Here is a 19482-nt window from a genome sequence, read left to right on the forward strand (position 1 = left end):
ATATAATATAAGTGTGTTTTCTTTGGTGTATAATCATCTGAAACTTAGATTTTTGTGTTTTTGTTACCTTAGAATGTTTTTATCTACATAGGGAGTGAATCCTCGTCTGTGGAGTCTGCCATGTTGCACCGCCATGTTTCTACAGTAGCCCAGAACAGACAAACCAAACACTGGCTCTAGATAGGGCCAGTCGTGTTTGATGTTGGCCACCATAGTTAGCAGCTCCTCCGCGACGGTTTAATTTGCCGTGAATTCTAACCGGGAGAAGTTTGATCTGGTTGCAATCTGCAGTCCTTACTGCTAGATGCCACTAATTCCCCCTAAATCTCACACACTGCTCTTTAAGGCAGCTCGGACTGAGATTTATGACCACCTTACACCAAATGGTCGAGATCACATTAGGGTGCCACAGCTCCAACAAAACTCTCCTGATTTTATTCCACCACTGTAAATTTGTCTGTGACAGTGAAATCTCTTGAAGAAGTTGTTTTGTCTAAGGCCAGCATTATTTGCCTTTTTCCCATTCACTTCTTACTAGTCTGTGTAATTCATGAGATACATCAGTGGCTTTAGAAAAGAACATCCCCAAAGACAATTCCCATGAAGAGTAGCAGCCAGAAAACATTTAACAGTCAGTCTCTGTTGGGTAAATCACATTAACTTAATCTGCAGTTGTTGGTTAAATAGCAGCTAAGAAAGAATAAACCTGTGTTTAGACTGATGTTGACTCTACCTACAGTACTGTCTCCTGGAACTAAATCGCTTAAAAGCTTTCTCATGACTCGACATCTTTTTCACATGAGGCTCATTTAAGCAGAACTGCCTTTACATTTGACCTGTGTGGATTAATTGTGTCCAACAAATGTGATGTTAAATGCCTAAAATATCCATTTGATGCTCCTGCAGTTCACACTCTTTTCTTAAGATCATTATCCAGGACTTCTCTTATCTATCTCTCTGATCTAGCTGGTATGACAGACAGGGATGGCGCCATTCACTAATATGCTCCTCTCTATTGAAGTCTGATTTAAAAGACATGCAGTCTATGGTTATAGCTTATCTGTGAAATCATCTCTTACACATCTATAAATTATTAAATATTAATCATAGAATGACAATATAATGAGAAAAACTACCACAGTTACCAACCAGCAGTGGCTAATCTTACATTTGAAGGATTAATTTACATTTATCAGCGTTTCGGCCACTTAAGTCATAATTTAATCCAACATCCAACCTGCATGTGCTTCCGTGTGACGGGACTTGGAGGGGGGAGCTTGCAGGGTTTCTGCAACATAACCGATAACCACTCTGGTTCATAAACTACCATTTAAACATATTATCCTGAACATAACTTTCACATGGCAGTGTTATCTGTTTTGGTGAGCTCTGATAGTTCATTCTCAGATGAAGAAAAAAAATGGAGAATGTTGAAACATTTTTCCAGGAAAACACAGGATTTTCCAGGACATTGTACTTTTCTCTCATTATGCCTCTGTGCTGTCGATAGTCGTGGTCAGAGTCATAATGTTTTCGGGTTGTCCGTCCCGTTCTTGTGAACGTGATATCTCAGGAACGCTTTGAGGGAATTTTTCTTCAGATTTGGCACAAACATCCACGTGGACTTAATGATGACATGATGAGATTTTGGTGGTCATAGGTTAATAGTCAAGGTCACTGTGGCCTCATCTGTGTCTTTCTTGTGAATGTATTATCTCAAGAAAGCCTTTAGGGAACTTCTTCATATTTGGCACAAATGTCCACTCGTACTCAATGAGGAACAGATTAGATGTGGGTGGTCAAAGGTCAAGGTCACTTTGACCTTGCATTAATCTCCTTCTCATGAATGCGATATCTCATCTAAAGAAAATTACTTCAAATTTGGCACAAATGTCCACTTGGACTGAGGAATGAACTGATTAGAAGCTAGCGGTCAAAGGTCACTGTGACCTCGCAAAACATGTTTTTGGCCATAACTCAAGAATGCATTTGTAATTCTGTTTTTTTTCACAGACATGGATGGTAAACTGTAACTGCAACTTGACTGGTGCTTACAACCACGAGGCGGTAATTCTAGTTTTCCATGTGTTTTCCGTGACTGGAAAATTGGTCAACTGTTTTCCAGGTTTTCCAGTACATGTGGGAAACCCTGGTCTTGACATGCAAAGTCTCAAATTAAAACTCGCTGATAAGTTTAATTGCATTTAGATGTTCTCAGAGTGTTCAAATGCTCTCTGGTATTTGGTCTCCCCAGCAGCACCCTTTGTGTGCCTCTGTGAAATATCTGTTATACGTTGTGACGCATGTTGTCTCCAGATGTTTGTTACCACATGTTGAGCAGACAGGCCACGCCTTATCTCTTCCCCATTACTCACATGTTTAAAGGCTGGAAAACATCTGATTTGATTAAGAGTCACATTGAGTTTGATGATAAGAGCGCCCGGTGATATCCAGCTGATCAGGAAGAGATTTAGAACAAACTGATGTCAAACTGAGAGCAGGGCTCTGGTGCAACTGCTCCTGGCACATGTTTTTGTTTTGGGGAAAACAGAATTGATTTATACGGATGTTTCATAATGTTTGAGAATGTTTTGAGAATGACGCTCTCCTACATTAAATATTATTTTCTCTGTACAGTCATCAGTAAATGATTGTGAGGACATATTTAAAATGTTTCTTCCTCCTTTGAACCTTCCTCACCAACATGTCTCAACCTTTTCTTCTTGTATGTTTCCACTTCGCAGGACGAGCTTGACCTTACAGAGAAGCACAGGGAAGCCATGTTTGCTCTGCCTGCAGAGAAGAAATGGCAAATCTACTGCAGCAAGAAGAAGGTAAAAGACTCTCACTGTGCATCATGTCAAACTCTACATCAGCCTCCACAAGCTCGCTGCTGCTTTCTCTGAATAATATCTGCGCATATCCTGCCAAGTTTGTGTAATAGCCTCCCTCATTGATTTGTTGGTATTTGAAGCTGTGAGTTTCTCAAACACAAAACCACAAAACCTTGTATTACTGTATTCCTCTGCTTACAACAGGCAAGAGGAATACATGAATAAAGGAATACTTCAACCCCCAATGACCATTTGTTTATCAATTAGGGCTGCCCCTGACTAAGAATTTTCCTCGTCGACCAATAGTCATCATTTAGGGCCATTAGTTGACTAGTTGCCCGCATGTTTACCATGTTGATTTAATTATTAAATGATATATTTTGGGCGGGGCAACACAATGGTTTGAGTTGAAGGTGTGAGAAAGAATAGTATCAGTAACATTGTTAACACTGTGCTACATTACAGAGAAATACAAAACCGTACTAATGAACCTTCATTAATATAGGCCTATATTTTATCTACAAGTGCACGTCACACACTGAGCGAGCCGCCTGTTAATGACGCTGTGGGCTAATGGGCATGTAGCTACTTCCATGTTTCAGATGATACGTCATGTTTGTAGTCGACCAATGAAGATGAGTTTACATATCACCTTGGGTTCGTCCTTCACCTTCTCAAAATGATCCCACACTTTGGATTTCCTGCCCGACATGTTATTAACTAGCCTGTGTAATAACCGCAGGTACCAGCCCTGGAAATTAACCTGACTCCTGCCTGACTGCTGAACATGGACACCTACTGTGTCTGTCCTTTCGAATTAATTTATTCCCACATTGTCCAGTCATAGAGGTTTTGATGTATTTTGATAAGGTGTAGCTCCTGATAGAATTTCACGTTTGTTTGTTTTCTGCAACTTAGCGACCGATGAAATCTTGCTGGCTAATGACCTCTCTGGTCGACTAATGTTTGGTCGACTATTAGCGGACAGCCCTAGTATCAATTACTCACCTCATGTTAGGTTGAATTTGTGAGTAAAACTTTGTCTTTCTGGCATGCCTCCAGTAAACGAAGAATCTAAAAACCTGATGAATTGACGTCATGGGTGTCTGCGTTTAAAAACAGCAAAACTATATGAAAACACCTGTTAACAAACTCTCACATAACTCGTGCAGTATAATCCAAGTCTCATTTATCCTGTTGTGTGCTCACTTCTTCCTCAATAGACAGCCCTTTCCGATGGGGAACTGAACTTACAGTGAAACTTCCCTCTACTTTCTTCAAAGCCAGACTCCATTGACAAAAACAGTAATTCTACGTTGCTGAACATGGGAGCTGCTGGTGTTCCGCTGCCTCAATTAATTAGTTTGTTTGTGTTATTGTGTGACTTCTGTGAATCCAAACTAAACTTTAAAAACACCAAAGTCACACAATAACACAAACAGACTAACTGATCGAGGCAGTGGTAGACCAGCAACTCCCGTTTTCAACAAGGTAAAAGTACTGTTTTTGTCAATGGAGTCTGGCTTTGAAGAGAGCATAGGTAGGTTTCACTTTAAGTCCAGTACCCCATTAGAAAGGACTGTCTGTTTGGGAAGTACTGAGCGCACGACTGGATAAATGAGACTTGGATTGTAGCCATGACTTCAATTCATCAAGAATTTTCTCCGTTTTTGGATTCTTCGCTCACCGTTAAGGGATGTGAGAAAAACAGTGTTCGTCATGAATTTAATGTAACAGGAGGTGAGTAATTGATACACAAATGGTCCTTTGGGGGATGAAGTATTCCTTTAATGTCATTTGTATATAACTGCCTATTAGATGAGAACACACATATTTGTTTCAAACTGTCAAACTAAACTGCCTCTAAATTCTCTACTGTAAGTGAAGACATTAGAAATACATTAGAATGACAAGAATAACCTTAACATTTCAAATGCACCACTTAAGTACCACCCAGAGTACTGTCTAATGACTTTATTCCCCGGTCTGTTATGTATCTCTCCAATTACAGTCACTTTTCTCAAAACATAATAGTATGTGCTGCCTCTTCAAAGCTCCCCTATGAATAACTCACCTAAGTGGATGTTACACAAGGTGGATATAAAAATAGTGATGTGTAGAGGGAGTAACACGGACGCTAAATCCAGCCTGTTCCATTAGATAATCCTCTAACAGAGAAGCCAGTGATAGGAATCATAAAATACTGAAATATACTGCAAGACTGAATTCAGAAGTAGTATCTTGTTTCTGATGACTCCGAAGAATGTTATTTCTCCCAGACTATAAGGGCCTGGTTTCATTGTTCGACTGTCCTCCCTGATTCAAAGGGAGGATTTTTTAATCATGCGGTTTCTCCTGTTAGATAATACACCTGTCCTATCAAAGCGTTCGTGTAGCCATAACATACTCTAGCACGCTGTGACCGTGTCATATTTCATTACGTCTTGTCTTGGTGATAAAAGGAGTGTCAGCTGTTCCTCCTTTCCCTGTATATTAATTCCTGTCTTGCATGCAGGAAAAAGCAGACGCCTGGTCTAGTTTAGATCAACTTGATTTGAGCTTCCCAGCTACCTCGCGTTCTTACAGCAGTGTTTCTCAGGGGCATAGGTATGACTGTGTAGGATATCCTGTCCTGACTCACATGTAGACAGAGCATACTTTCCTTCATCCGGTTACAAACTGGAGGTGAGGAGTGTTGGGATTTAGGTTGATGGATGGATAGTTTGCATGTCAGTGTACAGTACAGGTCCCCAGAAGACACAGCTGCAGGAAGGCATGCCATTTGTGCAAAAGTGTAAAGCCCCATCACGCATACAAAGAACATATAAGGGGTGTTGGTTTTATGCTTTTCTTGTTTATTTCTTTTTTGTTGTTAAAATTGGGCCTAGAGCGTTTGAAGGTCCAGTGTGTGGGATTTAGGGACATCTATTAGCATGGTAGGCTATGAAATGGGCTGTGAAATATTCATAACTAACTCTTATTAGTTTAGAATCACCTGAAATTAGGGGTCATTGTGTTTTTGTAAACACAGAATGAAGGTTTTTCACACCTGCCCTGTTTGGTTCGGTTCAGTTGAACTCAAGTTCATTTGCCCCCTAATTGCGGTTCGTTTGGGCAGGTGTGAACGCAGCAATCACATTCAGGTGTGCACCAAAACAATCAGACTGAGACTTTCTTGAAGAGGTGGCCTCGGTCCGGTCTGGTTCGTTTGTGGTGAGAACGTGTTCCGACCTGGATCTGAACCAACTGCAGTCACATGACACATTGTTTGGGTTAAACATGAGCATGTTACAGTCCTGGCGGATTATTAATGTGCACCTCCTCCTGTACTGCCTTAATATGCACATTCAGCACATCCAATGCATCCAAACATTGTTTTCTAGTTGGAGCCGCGCCTCGTTTTCAAACTGTATGGTTTGACTAAAATGAACAATGACAGCAATATAGTCCACGATGAGCAGCGCTAAAATCAACCTGCGTAGTTGTCCCTCCATTGTGACATTAGAAAGTGTCACATTTATCTTGCAAGTGTACTCTTCTTCAACGTTTGGTTTACTTCCTGGATTTTTCCCACATGGAAATTCTGACCAATCAAGAGCAGCTTTCTCGCACGAAGCGTTTTATTTGGTCTGTTTATAAATGCTGCTGTGAGAACATGTGCACCAAAATTAGTCCCTGATTCAGACCAAAGCAAGACAGCTCTAGGTCTGAAAGCAGCCTGAGTTGTTATATCTACATATGGAATAGGTCCTCTTCCTTGGTGTCCGCCATGTTGTTCTACAGTAGCCCAGAATGGACAAACCAAATACTGGCTCTAGATAGAGCTGCAGTAGTTCTCCTACGCGCTTGGCACACTGAGAAGTTTCAGCTCCGCAACCTCACTGCTAGATGGCCTAAATCCCACACACTGGAAATATGAATGAAGAAAATGTAACCACCTCTCACCGCTGCTCGCCTCATCCCCGTCATGATATATTAAATAATAAATATTTTTGGTTTGACATTAGATCTGTTCAAATATTTTGGAGCATCCCAAAAAAATCAGAGTAGAATCATTAAAGACATAGTTTAACATTTTGGGAAATAAGTAGTGAGACTGAGAGGTGTTGATAGACAGATTTTGTTACCTTTGGACACAGCCAGGTTAGTTCTTTTCCACTGCTTCCAGTCTTTGGCCTTGTTCAGACTTCAGCCCAAATCTGTTTTTGGTATATATCCTGATTGATTTAGAAAGTCTGGACAGCAAAAAAAAATGCAAACATTTTTGCAGTTTGGATCCAAACCACATTTAGAGGTGGTTCGAAATGTGATTCCAATTGGATTTTCGCAACGCAACACACAACTGGAAAATTTGGTCTGGTGCGATGTAGGTAATTCTGCAATGCGACTTAGCATTTAGCTACATAGTTACTGATACCGACGTCACTACCAGAGCAACCCATGCAGATAGGCTGGTGATGTCTGGACACAAAAATCTGATCTGATCACTTGCAGATAACAGTGCTGACAGTCTGTCTTAAAGATCTTGATTGAGAAACAAGTCTGATTTGCCTGCAGTCTGAATTTAGCCTTTATGCTAAGCTAGCTTAGCTGTAGCTTCATATTTATCATAAGGACATGAGAGTGTTATTGATCTTCTTATCGTAATCACAGGGAGCAAGCGTTTAAGCTTATTTTTATTATATGTGCCAATAGAGTGTATTTATCTGGACAATTAATTTTAATGCAGAATTGGTAAGTTTTGAGTATTTTTGAGTCTGTTAATATGATAAGAGGCCTAAAAGCAACAACGAAATATTCCTTTTCAGCTAAAAGCCCAAGTATTGATGTTTTTATGACTCTGGCTGCACACAGCGTCCACTAGCCAGCAGCAACATGGCGAGAGAAGGTAGTGGAAATGGAAACAGCACAGTGCGTGCTCCCGTTTTTACTGTGTCCCAGTTAGTGGCCTCATTAGGAGTAGTCCCGGGGCCCAAGTTAGCCTGAAATAAGCCCCAAATATTGCTCTGCCTCTGCACAGCTTTCTAGAGATCACGCAGGGTTGCTNGTGTGTGTGTGTGTGTGTGTGTGTGTGTGTGTGTGTGTGTGTGTGTGTGTGGAGAAAAGACGCAGAGGAAGCAGTCGGTTGTCCAAGGCAAACAGGAAGGCCTCACTTCCACAGGTGCAGCTTTTGTGTGTCTGACAGGAGGGATGATAAGAAGGAAGGTGGGGTCACTAACGGGGCGCTTTGAGTCCGCATATGATGAGGGCGGTCTTTTTCGCCAGAGGTTTCTTGGCTTCAGAAGTCGGGCCGAGCCGGGAAGAGATAAGTCAGTCAAAGCAGCAAAGCTTTAGCTGTTTGGTTTGGCTGGGCACCTGAGCCGATGAAATAATGCTGCAGAGAATCAATCTCCTTCCTCCTTCTTGTCAGCTCTCTTCTAGGATGCATCATCTGCCAAGAGGCAGATTTACTGATCTGGTTGTTAGCAGAGATTTTGCAGTTAGGTTTCAGAATTCATCCCCACCCCCCAAAAAAGCCCTTCATGTGTGAGAAGACAGAGCTGTAACTTAACTTCTCTTTCATGCAGACTCTAAATAACTGAGATTGATTCCTGTTTGCTAATGTGCCTTTGATCTTAACGTTCTCAAATGTGGAAAAAATAAACTCCCAGAAACACACTCCCCACTTTTCTCTCTCATCATGACCCTAAATAAACTGGAGTCATGTCAGCGTTTGAAGAGTGCTGACTTCCGAGGTGAAAGATGAACTCTTTAAGATGCAAAAGGAAGTGGTCCCACCTCTGCGTCTGCGCCACTAATGGACTGAACTCTTTCCAGCGCCCGCCTGGTCGAGCTGGCACCGGACGCGAGTGGAACAGCAGGATCAGACCTTTCCGTCACTGCACGATCCCCGCAGACCAGCCAAGGCCCGCAGTTTCTGTCAGAGCGGCCAACTCTCCGCAGGCCGCTTTATTAAATGACGCCCAATTAGTTTCTGATGGTCACAGCTCGCTTGTGCTTAATGGAGCGAGGGCTAAAATGAAAGCCGGGGGCCCTTTTATGTACGGGCCAAGTTCACGGTCAAGTCATTTTCTCCTCAGTGTTTTTCCTTTGAGTTAGAAAATTAAATCATCTAAGAAATATCTCGCAGTTGTTGTTTTTTTTTTCCACAAACGTGCCTGTCAGGAAGATTAATCTCAGCATAAATCTGGCCGTGTCCTTAATCCACAGTTTTAACATTCATTTGCTAATCTGAAGATTTTCTCAAGCAGCTGTGCTCTCTTTTCTGCACTTCTCACCACCTCCTGAAACTCAGCGAAGCGCCTCATGATGAAATGGGCTGGATATCTGTGTCGTCCTACTTTGAGTTCCTGCTCCATTTTTGGCTTTTGGCTATTTATGCCCCGGACCTTCTGTTGCCCGTGTGTTTGTATGTTTCAACGTCTTGCGAAGCCAGTTGATCTGAAAATGATGGTAGGAAGTTCTCCATCTGGCTCGCAGTTGAACTTTGATGTATTCAAACATGTGACATGAACCAAATAACAACTTGTCCTCGCGTGTGACTTTGTGAAATGTTTCCTTCAAGACCACAGCCTTATATTTATAAATCCCACTTGCTCCCTGTTAATATTTATAAACCAAACACATCTTTTTCTGATTAACTTGTGTGTTTTTCCTTATCTTTGTGTGACCTCTGCACAATGTCATTAATTCTCTGTTACTTCTGTTTTTCAGGAACAAGAAGAAAACAAAAGTGCGACTAGTTGGCCAGAATACTACATTGATCAGCTCAATTCAATGGCAGCTGTAAGTAAAAACATAAACTGTATTTATTCTCTTTATTGCATATAAAAATGGTCACGAAAAGTCCTGGAAGAACAACCTGTTTTCTATTTGATGTTTTCTTACCCTATTCAAGAGTCCAAGGTTGTAAAACCCAGACAAATCTGTGATTCTGGACTATAGAAAGACATCTTGACAACTTTCAACTGAATGAAGCTAGTAGTGAACCAACAAATAAGAAAGTTTTCAATTAAAATATTTAATAAAGGATTTTTTTATTCTCCGGAAATGTGTTTTCCATGTTACCGGTACATCACTGGAAACCCATAAATGTAGCTTTATTTTGGCAGTGAATTGTCTCTCAGAGCTGAGTGCACCAGCTCGGTATAACAAAGTAGGTCTTAAATCTTACACAGATTTCAAATTTACACTAAGTGCACTAAGTCTGACTGACCACAGTCAAAGCTGCGCCTGGTCTGATGCACGTGCACGTGAAAACATGTTAAGCAATGATTGTTGCCAGTCAACACACCGACCAGAAGCCAAAAAAGGATTCATTGGCTCCAAAAAACCTGCTGACAGAGGGACGTCCATCACCAAAACATCTACATACCACAGTATCATCACTGATATTAGGGGAGAGGATTCCCCCACTTTCACACGACTGGTTGGCATTGAGCTGTCCCACAATCAGTGCGTGCAGGGCAGGGATAGCACCATATTTCTGACTGATGTATGCTGTAGTTGAGTAGAGAGCTCTTCAGGTAACTCAAATAGGGCTCACCTGCTAAAGTGATGCCTCTAAATAAGCACAACACATCTCCATTTCCTCCCACTATACAAAAACGAAGCCAAAATATCTGGGATATTGGTGCAGCCATCCTGCATCGGTGATGTCATTTGGAGCCAGAGTCTGCGCAGTAGCAATCTCCTGGGTATCGAGTTCCCGCCCAATTACCTGTCAGTCAGACCAATAATGAGCAGCACCATTGCTCACAGGCACACACAGCTGTCAGTCATGACGTATAAACCCCTTTTTATACCATCAAATAACTAATTAAAATCAAACTTGTCAAAAAAGACAGTTGAATAAATATCAGCGTCATGAGAGCTACCCAAAATGACAGAAACCATCTTTGTGAAAAATTTATTTGACGTGTACTTTGAGTCTTCAGTTTGGCCCATGTCCCATCTGCTAACGTGGAGGGGGCGGGGTTTATGACCTACACTGCAGCCAGCCACCAGGGGGCGATCAAGATCTTTTTTGCTTCACTTTTGGGGAGCTATTATGTCGTCCATCTTTATTTACAGTCCGTTACAACTAGTTAGTGCACTCATCTCCAGACTTAGATCTTCACCATGTTGAATTTTTTGTCGAACAGAGAAAGACGCTCCTCGCCCTGGAGAAAGAAGACGAGGAAGAGAGGAACAAAACCATAGAGAGCTTGAAGACTGCTCTGAGGACACAACCAATGAGGTGGACTAATACTTCCTTTATCTCACTCTGTCCTGTCTTTTACATATAATGTCATCCATCGTCACATCTGCTTTCATTTAACCTCCTCTCACCTTGTCTGTCACTCTTTCTTAGTTGCTCACAACATTATGTAAATGAGTCCTTGAAGAAGTGAGCACCTGTAAAGGTCGCTGCGGTGTTGGTTGAAGGTTTTACATTGACGTGAATGTGCATTAAAGCATTTCTATTTCAGGATCCTGAGCTCTTCACTGCACTTGTACAAATGTCCTGAGTTGCTTATTACATTTCCTGAGGAGGATTCAGTTATAGCACAAGGAAACAGAGAGAGAGGAGACACACATACATTTAGATATTTGGCATGTGATACTGCAGCTTAACTCAAAGACATTTGTTTTAATTAAACCTGGTTTTGCCAAACTAATATGATTCCTGTGCTCGTTTTTCTCTCAGGTTCGTGACCCGTTTTATCGACCTGGACGGCCTCACGTGTATCCTGAACTTCCTGAAGAGCATGGACTACGAGACCACGGAGTCGCAGATCCACACGTCTCTGATTGGCTGCATCAAAGCTCTGATGAACAACTCGCAGGGCCGCGCCCACGTCCTCTCGCACTCCGAGAGCATCAACATCATCGCTCAGAGCCTGGCCACGGAGAACATCAAGACTAAGGTGGCGGTGCTGGAGATCATGGGCGCTGTGTGTCTAGTGCCCGGCGGACACAAAAAGATCCTGGAGGCCATGCTGCACTACCAACGCTTCGCCTGCGAGAGGACAAGATTTCAGGTGGGTGGGAGAAAGTCAAGTGCACAATTTTGCAGATAGATAAAGTTGTTTAAGAGGCAACATGGTGTGAAGGTACTTAATGTAACTGTAATAACCTGTCATCCCACAGACACTTATTAACGATCTGGACCGGAGTACAGGGCGATACAGAGATGAGGTCAACCTGAAAACAGCCATCATGTCCTTTATAAACGCTGTGCTGAGTCAAGGCGCTGGAGAGGTGATTTATATACATGAGACAGCTTTTATGCCTCTCTTATACTTGAAGGTCATCGTGTCCCTCTGCAACTCATTTAAGACTCTTTAAAACATTGTGTGCATCCTTTTTATTGCTTTTCTCCCCTAAAACAGACAAGTTTGGAATTCCGTATCCACCTACGATATGAGTTTCTCATGTTGGGGATCCAACCTGTGATCGATAAGCTACGCTCTCATGAAAACTCCACATTAGACAGGTGAGGTGGAACGGAGAAAAAGGTAGTGTCTCAACCTCTGACAGAAGTAATCTGCACCAGAGGAGTGTCAGTCAGTGTTTATTGACAGCTGTTTCTTACCCAAAAAACACAATCGCACCTCGTACTGTTAATTTGCAACAACAACTACTCAGGTAGAAGTAAAAGTAGTCATCAAAATACTACCTAGAGAGAAAAAGTATTCACAAAAAAATGAAAAGTAAAAACACCAGCGGTCTTTAATTTGATGTGGATATGACTGGAATGATCTCAACCACAGATGGCCTTCCTCAGGTAAAGAATACCCTTGTCACTTTTCCATTGTCACTCTTGGTCGCACCAAGTAAAGCCATGCTGCACTAATTTGTGTTAACATTGTCAGTTTACACGCGCCGTGCCACGCCAAGCTGTGCCGTAGATGGAATTTCTCTGGAGTAGGTCCAAAAGCCGGGTGGCCAGCCCTCAAGTGGGTGGCGGTGACGTCCTGCCGACCACAGCCAACTCCCGATACAATATTCCCAGTCTGCATCCCTCAAGCGTGTAATCACAAAAATATTACTAATACTAAGTACACCAATAAGTAAATGAGTTATTTACTTGTTGTCTCCTGTTTGATATTTTGATTTGGCAAATAAATCAGCAAAGCATGTGCATGTTCATATTAGACTATGCCTGTCATGTTAAACAGTAAATATAAGGAGTGTCAACATGTTACAGTGTTCTTCATCTTCTATCACTCCAGTATAAATGTCCCAGTTCCCACCACAAATCCGGTGTGACCCTCCCACATCCAGCTATCTTCAATCAGATTAGAGAAGTGGCCAAATCAGTCTCTTATCTCTCTGACAGTCTCATATCAGAAGACTCACTGAGGCTAATTCAGAGATAGTGCTGTGATGAGTCATCATTAATGGCCCTCTAAATACAGGTGTGTTCACTTCAACCAACAGCTGTGGTTGAAACATTACGTCAGTCATGTCCACATAAAATGAAAGCAAAATGCATACTGCTTGAACACTGTTAGCTTAATAGTTAGGCCTACATTATGGCAGAAAACAGGAGTAGTTTTTAAGCATGATATACCGTGTGTATATGTTATTAAACTTATAAACATTAACACAACAGACACACTTACTGTCAGGTGAGTGTCAGTGCGGTTCTCTGATGTACTGACTTCAGACCAGTGTTCACAGCTGGAGCCCTCTGCACTGAGTGCTGTTAATTTGTCTGTAAATATCCGCTGCTAGCATTATTTGAAAGCCATAGTAGCTTCAGCTATTATGCTGCTTAAAATAGAGTCACGGAGGCGTGGCTTTGATAGGATAACAGAGCACCAGTAGACCTGGGACCAGCTGACCACTTGTCTCTTAACAGAGTGTAAATGTATGCATAAAATAACAAATAAATAAAGGTAGTTTGATGAAAGTATCCAAATGTAACAAAGTAAAAGTAATAATTTTTCTTTAAAAATCTACTCAGGCAAGTAAAAAGTATGCTGCATTAAAACGACTCTGACAAGTATAGTTTCCTCAAAAACTTACTAAAGTACATGTAACCATGAGACATCAGATGAGATCTGTCCTTCAGATGATGTATTTGACCGTGTATTTCATCTATGCTTTCCAGAGAGATCTTTCTAAATTTCTAATCCAGTCCTCTCACCCTGTCAGGCATTTAGACTACTTTGAGATGCTGCGGAACGAGGATGAGCTGGCTTTGGCAAAACGCTTTGAGATGGTAAGATAAAAAAAACCTATAACCTTATGACATTAGTCTTACATAATTTATGACTGTAAAATATTCAGCAGGAGATATTCACACAGTTGTTGTTGCATTTCTTCTCCTCCAGGTACACATAGACACCAAAAGTGCCACCCAAGTTTTCGATCTCATCCGCAAGAAGATGAACCACACTGATGCACACCCGCACTTTATGTCTGTCCTGCATCACTGCCTCCTCATGCCGCGTGAGTGTTTCCTTCAGTCGTTTATAAGTGGGCTGCACACTATGAAACCTTAAGGCAAACACTGTCGCACAGAATATAGTTCACAATCTTTTGTGCTGACTCAAAGCTGGTGAGTCTACAATATCCTGAAATATAATGAGGCTCCAAAGAAGGTGGTATTATTACTCCCACACAACACACAGAACATCTGTACCTCCTGGTTTCTGGCCAGACAGATAAGGATGTTGACTTTGTGCAGATTAGTCAGTCTGCAAATTGAATAAGCACATTCCCTGCCAAACTGAATACTCTGCTAGCTCAAAGTCGGTGACTGCTGTGGTTTTGTTACCCTATTTTTAAAGCATCAAGTCTGATTATAATTTGCCAGTTTTCCCATCTCAATTGACTTGAAAACAAAGAGCCACCATCTTCCCTTTTTAAGTGGCTTTTTAACGAGACCCCCCTCAGTCACTTTCTTTAGGCATTAAGAGTGTAATTAACACTTCAGCCTTGAATACAGAAGCTGTGGTCAAGAGTTAATAAAGTGCCTGTGATGGTACTTAAAGGTATACTCTGCAGGGATTGTCGTTAAGTCCTATCAAACACCACATTCAAGCCTGGCACCTCCTCCATACGCTGCTTACACACACACACACACACACACACACACACACATACACACACTGCAAGGTACTATTGTAGGAGCATTACATTTGTTGTAATGGCGCACACCCACAGAAATGCAGCTCAGCCTTGCTTTCAGTTTTTCCCAGTGTCCACTCACGGTATTGCAGCAAAAAAGAATCCCCTGCGGCCCAAAGATCATTTTCCCCATAGTACAAAATTATAAAAGAGACATCTGTAAAACTGTTGATAGGACACCTTGAACTGCAAACAAAGTCAATATGGCTCTTGCTATTATAAATTTTTAATCCATTGAGGTTTTATATTTGTAAAACTTTGCTCAAGCTGAGAAAAGTGATTTAAAACTTCTTGACAATGTGAAGTCTATGGGCTGATTGAGACCTTGTGGGCAGAGCCAGCAGGAGAAATACTACTGCACATATTCAGTGGGCTTCATACCCCGAAAGTTACCCAGAAGCTAGAAACTTCTTCAGTGTATGTGCCAGATGAATAATTATCTTTGGACTGAATAGGCGCCATCTTGAGGTCCAGTATCCAGATTTAATAATACTGTAAAACCTCTATTAAAAGCGAAGTCCCAATTATATGCACAGTCCCTTTTACTGGCCTGGTGTAGCTACATATTTTGACAAATAAAGGCCTGTCTTAATTAGAGGCCTGGTCTGGTTGCTAAGCAGGTTGTTGGCTACCTCAAATTATGTGTCTATTCCTTGATTACCCTGTAAGTTATTCATATTCCTTTGGTCTGTAAGGGTCCTTAGATCAAAAGAATCAAAAGAAGTTTTCACAAAAATAAATCCAAGTTATGAATGTTGTTTTAACAGGATAAGGTGGTGACGTATCGGCATGTCGGGTGCAGTAACTTACCCTGATGTATTATCTGAAACCTATTTTTTATACAAGTAATATTCATACTGGTTTAAATAAACAGTTGGATTGTTTTTCCCGATTTTTGCTGAGCAACAGTTTTGTGTGAATTAAAGGCCTGTCCCAAATATAGGCCTGTTGATTTCAGTGATTGAAGCAAATGATAGCCTGGGCTGTTAATTGAAGTTTAACGTTACATCCATTTTTAAAAGACAATACTTTAGCAAGCTAACGAAGCTAACCTCCAGCGCCTACCTGTCCAACAGAAAACAGGCCAACTGTGCATCGCTGTTCATCCCCATCCTCTCATTCAGTGCATGCCATCTCAAGTGAAAGTGAAAGCCAACCTCAGATTCACTTTTGTTTCGGAGCAAATGTCATTGGCGTGGCATTTCGATGCACAATTTTTCCAGAGCTGCATCCACAATTTTTAATTTCCTCTTGGATGCGTGCTGGTACTACCTGATGGAGTCCTGACCTCACCTGCGTGCTGTCATTGGCTAGAAGCTAAAAATAACCACTGCCAAAAGGTTGCAGCAGGTTGTTTTTTTGTAGGAAAATCCTGTAAAGCTTAAATAGGAAGAGGAATCAGAAAAATATCCATGAAGATGATGTGATGCACTGAACATTTATCACGGTAAAGTAACAGGATGCCTTCTCACTGTAATGCAGTAAGTGTGTGTTTAAAAGGTTTTAAGCTAAATAACAAGTCAACAGTAAACACGTGTCGCCTTGTTGTAACCTGTAATTATCCTGCCTCTCTTTGGCTCCTCAGTTATGAGCAGTTACAGACCTATTTTAGAAAATCAGTCCAGCAGTTGCTGTGAGGCACTAATGGAGACACTAATCCTGATGACTGATTCCAGCTGGCTGATGAGACACTCTTCCTCTCTTTCTCCTCAGATAAGAGAAGTGGTAACACGGTGCAGTACTGGCTGCTGTTGGATCGTATCGTCCAGCAGATGGTCTTGCAAAACGACAAAGGCCACGACCCCGACGTCACGCCACTGGAGAATTTTAACGTGAAGAACGTTGTCCGGATGTGAGTCCTCTGATTTCCTCTGAGACAGACTGAGTGACTGCATGGAGCAGATTACTCGGCTGCCGGATTGAAGAATGTAGAACAATGTTGTGTTTGATGAGGAGTGGAAAAAAAAAAACCACGTGCTTGACAGTGTTGGCTCAAAAATAGCTTCCCTTTTATGTTGAGACAAACAATGAGTGGAGTTGTTCAGTGTAGGTAATTATGTGTCATCCTCTCTGCAGGCTGGTTAATGAAAACGAGGTCAAACAGTGGAAAGAGCAGGCAGAGAAAATGAGGAAAGGTTTGTACGACTCTAAATGACTTCCCTGAAATAGAAAACGTTTGTTAATTAAAATCATATTTTTAGTAAAGTCATGATTTGATCAACACGTCGCTGTGGCTTCTCATCACAGAGCACCACGAGCTGCAGCAGAAGTTTGAGAAGAAGGAGCGTGAGTGTGACGCAAAGACTCAGGAGAAGGAGGACATGATGCAGACGCTCAACAAGATGAAAGAGAAGCTGGAAAAGGAGTCCAACGAGCACAAGAATGTCAAACAGCAAGTGGCCGAACTCACTACCCGACTGCATGAGCTCAGCACCGTACGTCGTGCTTTATACTCTACTACGGTTCACAAAACACAGTTGTACATAATCATCTCACACAGCACCTTCTCTCACTTCCATCTCATTGCATATTGATAGGAAAGCTATATTTACATAAGTGAAGAGGAATCTAATGTAAAATAAGGAGGAAACTAATAAGAAAATGTAAAAAAGTTATGCGTTAAAAAACATGCTACACAAAAGCCCCGTTTCCACCAAATACTTTCAGTATGGTACCTTTGGAACCAAAAGTAACCCTTCAGACATGGTACCTAGATCCTAGAGTTTCCACTGCAAACAGTACCCTAAAATGTGGCCGGGGTTGTTGTCACTCACTGCTCCGTCCAGCACTCACTGTATTTCCACATCAGTGGTGACACAGAGGAAGGTCTGCACCTCGTTTATCGTCCACAGAACGAGACTCGAAATGAGCCTCAAACCAGCCACAACTCAGCCCTGAGCAGAGTGACCGTCCTCTACTGACCAATCAACAGACTGCAGGGTTCACAGCTCCACCTTTTAGTACCAGATCTGTGTGCTAGGTACCCCAACAGAGGGGGGGCCAAGAATGGGGACAGTACGGAACGGTTCCGTTGGTACCATCCACAACTTTTCACAGTGGAAACGCAAAAAAAAGCGAACTGAACCATATTGTACTGCTCGGTGGAAACGAGGCTAAAAAGTAATGAAAGTATTCAACTCCTAAACACTGGTATTCTGCGACAGTGGTTCCCACCCTTGTCACAGGTGACCTTTGAATTTTAGCAGCAGGAATAAAAGCTCTGATCAGGCACAAAAAATCAGGTCCGACCCATTTTGGGCCCAATGCAGATTAAAAGCACAAATTCCTACTGTAAAAAACTATATTTAACATATAATAACATGTTTTGTTTTAAATTAAAACATTAATTACAAGGGCTGACGTGTCCCTTCGCACCACTTCTCCCTCCTCTCTTCCTTCTGTCATTTCAATAGTCTGCCGTCTTTTGCACGACAGGTTTGACAGAGCTTGCTGCGCCCTTTGGTGCATCTAGTGTGCACAGCGCTGTTCAGATGATGATCACAGCTCTTCGCTGCATGTTACACACACACTCTCACACTGCTTAGGAGGCAGAAACAAACACTGCCAAGAAGCTTGCAGCCTGTCACTCCTTTTTTCTGCCCCTCTCCTGTGCGTGCTTTACCTCCCTCCTCAAGTTCACTATATTGCTCCATTGTCACTTTCCCTCCATCAGTTGCAGCTCCCCGTCTTTCTCTCTCTTCCCTTCTTGATTCAGTCCATTAAAACTCCTGCCAAAGTGCCATTTACGCACGAGAACTGCCACTGAGAATAGTGAGGAATATATTCTGCTCGGGCAGAGAATCAGAGCTCTAGCTGGAAGAGAGGAACGTATTCAATATGTTGTCATGTATGAAAAGACCCCAAATGAACACTGTAAACAGACTGCTTGATTCCTATAGAGATGATTCTGTCAGAGGCTTTTTGATCCACATAAACAGTTGCACCATAACATTCCCACTGCATTAAAAACTCTGCAACATGTTAAATCTCCCTGGTGTCCTCCCCTCCCTGCAGAGACAAGCAGCTGTTGTTCCTGGAGGTCCTCCCCTCGCCCCCGGACCCCCCGGTGGTCCTCTGCCTCCTCCGCCTGTGCCAACTTTTGGAGGAATGTGCCCACCTCCCCCGCCGCCCCCTGGGGGCATGATGCCTCCTCCGCCTCCCCCACCGCCTCCTCCGGGAGGACCCCCACCTCCTCCTGGACGCCCACCCATCGGAGGCATCCCTCCCCCACCGGGAGCACCCCTAGGACCTTCTCTGAAGAAGAAGAACATTCCCCAGCCAGCCAATGCACTCAAGTCCTTCAACTGGGCCAAGTTAGCTGAGGTGAGAAGAGTGCAGACACCAGAATATAAAATCTATATGATGCTTTGTGTTTGATTAGAAAACATACACGTGTTATTGTCCTCTGCTCAGAATAAACTGGAGGGCACAGTGTGGATGGACGTGGACGATGCCAGGGTTTTCAAAATCCTGGATCTGGAGGACATTGAGAAGACATTCTCAGCCTATCAGAGACAGCAGGTAC

General features: G+C 42.3%; 2 protein-coding genes across 4 annotated transcripts in view; one reads left to right on the forward strand and one right to left on the reverse strand.

The window, feature by feature from the left end:
- The window catches only part of LOC126398464 (trans-L-3-hydroxyproline dehydratase), a 263012-nt gene that overhangs the window by 226067 nt on the left and 17463 nt on the right, over window positions 1-19482 (reverse strand). The window lies entirely within an intron of this gene.
- LOC126398442 (disheveled-associated activator of morphogenesis 1-like) overlaps window positions 1-19482 on the forward strand; it is a 73346-nt gene that overhangs the window by 43190 nt on the left and 10674 nt on the right. For all 3 annotated transcript variants that reach the window (XM_050057784.1, XM_050057785.1, XM_050057783.1), the window contains exons 3-15: window positions 2745-2834; window positions 9549-9620; window positions 10979-11073; window positions 11524-11857; window positions 11967-12077; window positions 12209-12312; window positions 13980-14046; window positions 14159-14276; window positions 16671-16809; window positions 17034-17092; window positions 17205-17392; window positions 18972-19280; window positions 19371-19478. In XM_050057784.1, coding sequence (XP_049913741.1) covers window positions 2745-2834; window positions 9549-9620; window positions 10979-11073; window positions 11524-11857; window positions 11967-12077; window positions 12209-12312; window positions 13980-14046; window positions 14159-14276; window positions 16671-16809; window positions 17034-17092; window positions 17205-17392; window positions 18972-19280; window positions 19371-19478 — 1794 coding nt within the window. The remainder of the gene's footprint in view (window positions 1-2744; window positions 2835-9548; window positions 9621-10978; window positions 11074-11523; window positions 11858-11966; window positions 12078-12208; window positions 12313-13979; window positions 14047-14158; window positions 14277-16670; window positions 16810-17033; window positions 17093-17204; window positions 17393-18971; window positions 19281-19370; window positions 19479-19482) is intronic.

The sequence above is a fragment of the Epinephelus moara genome, chromosome 12 (genome assembly GCF_006386435.1).
Source record: "Epinephelus moara isolate mb chromosome 12, YSFRI_EMoa_1.0, whole genome shotgun sequence".
Taxonomy (NCBI): Eukaryota; Metazoa; Chordata; class Actinopteri; order Perciformes; family Serranidae; genus Epinephelus; species Epinephelus moara.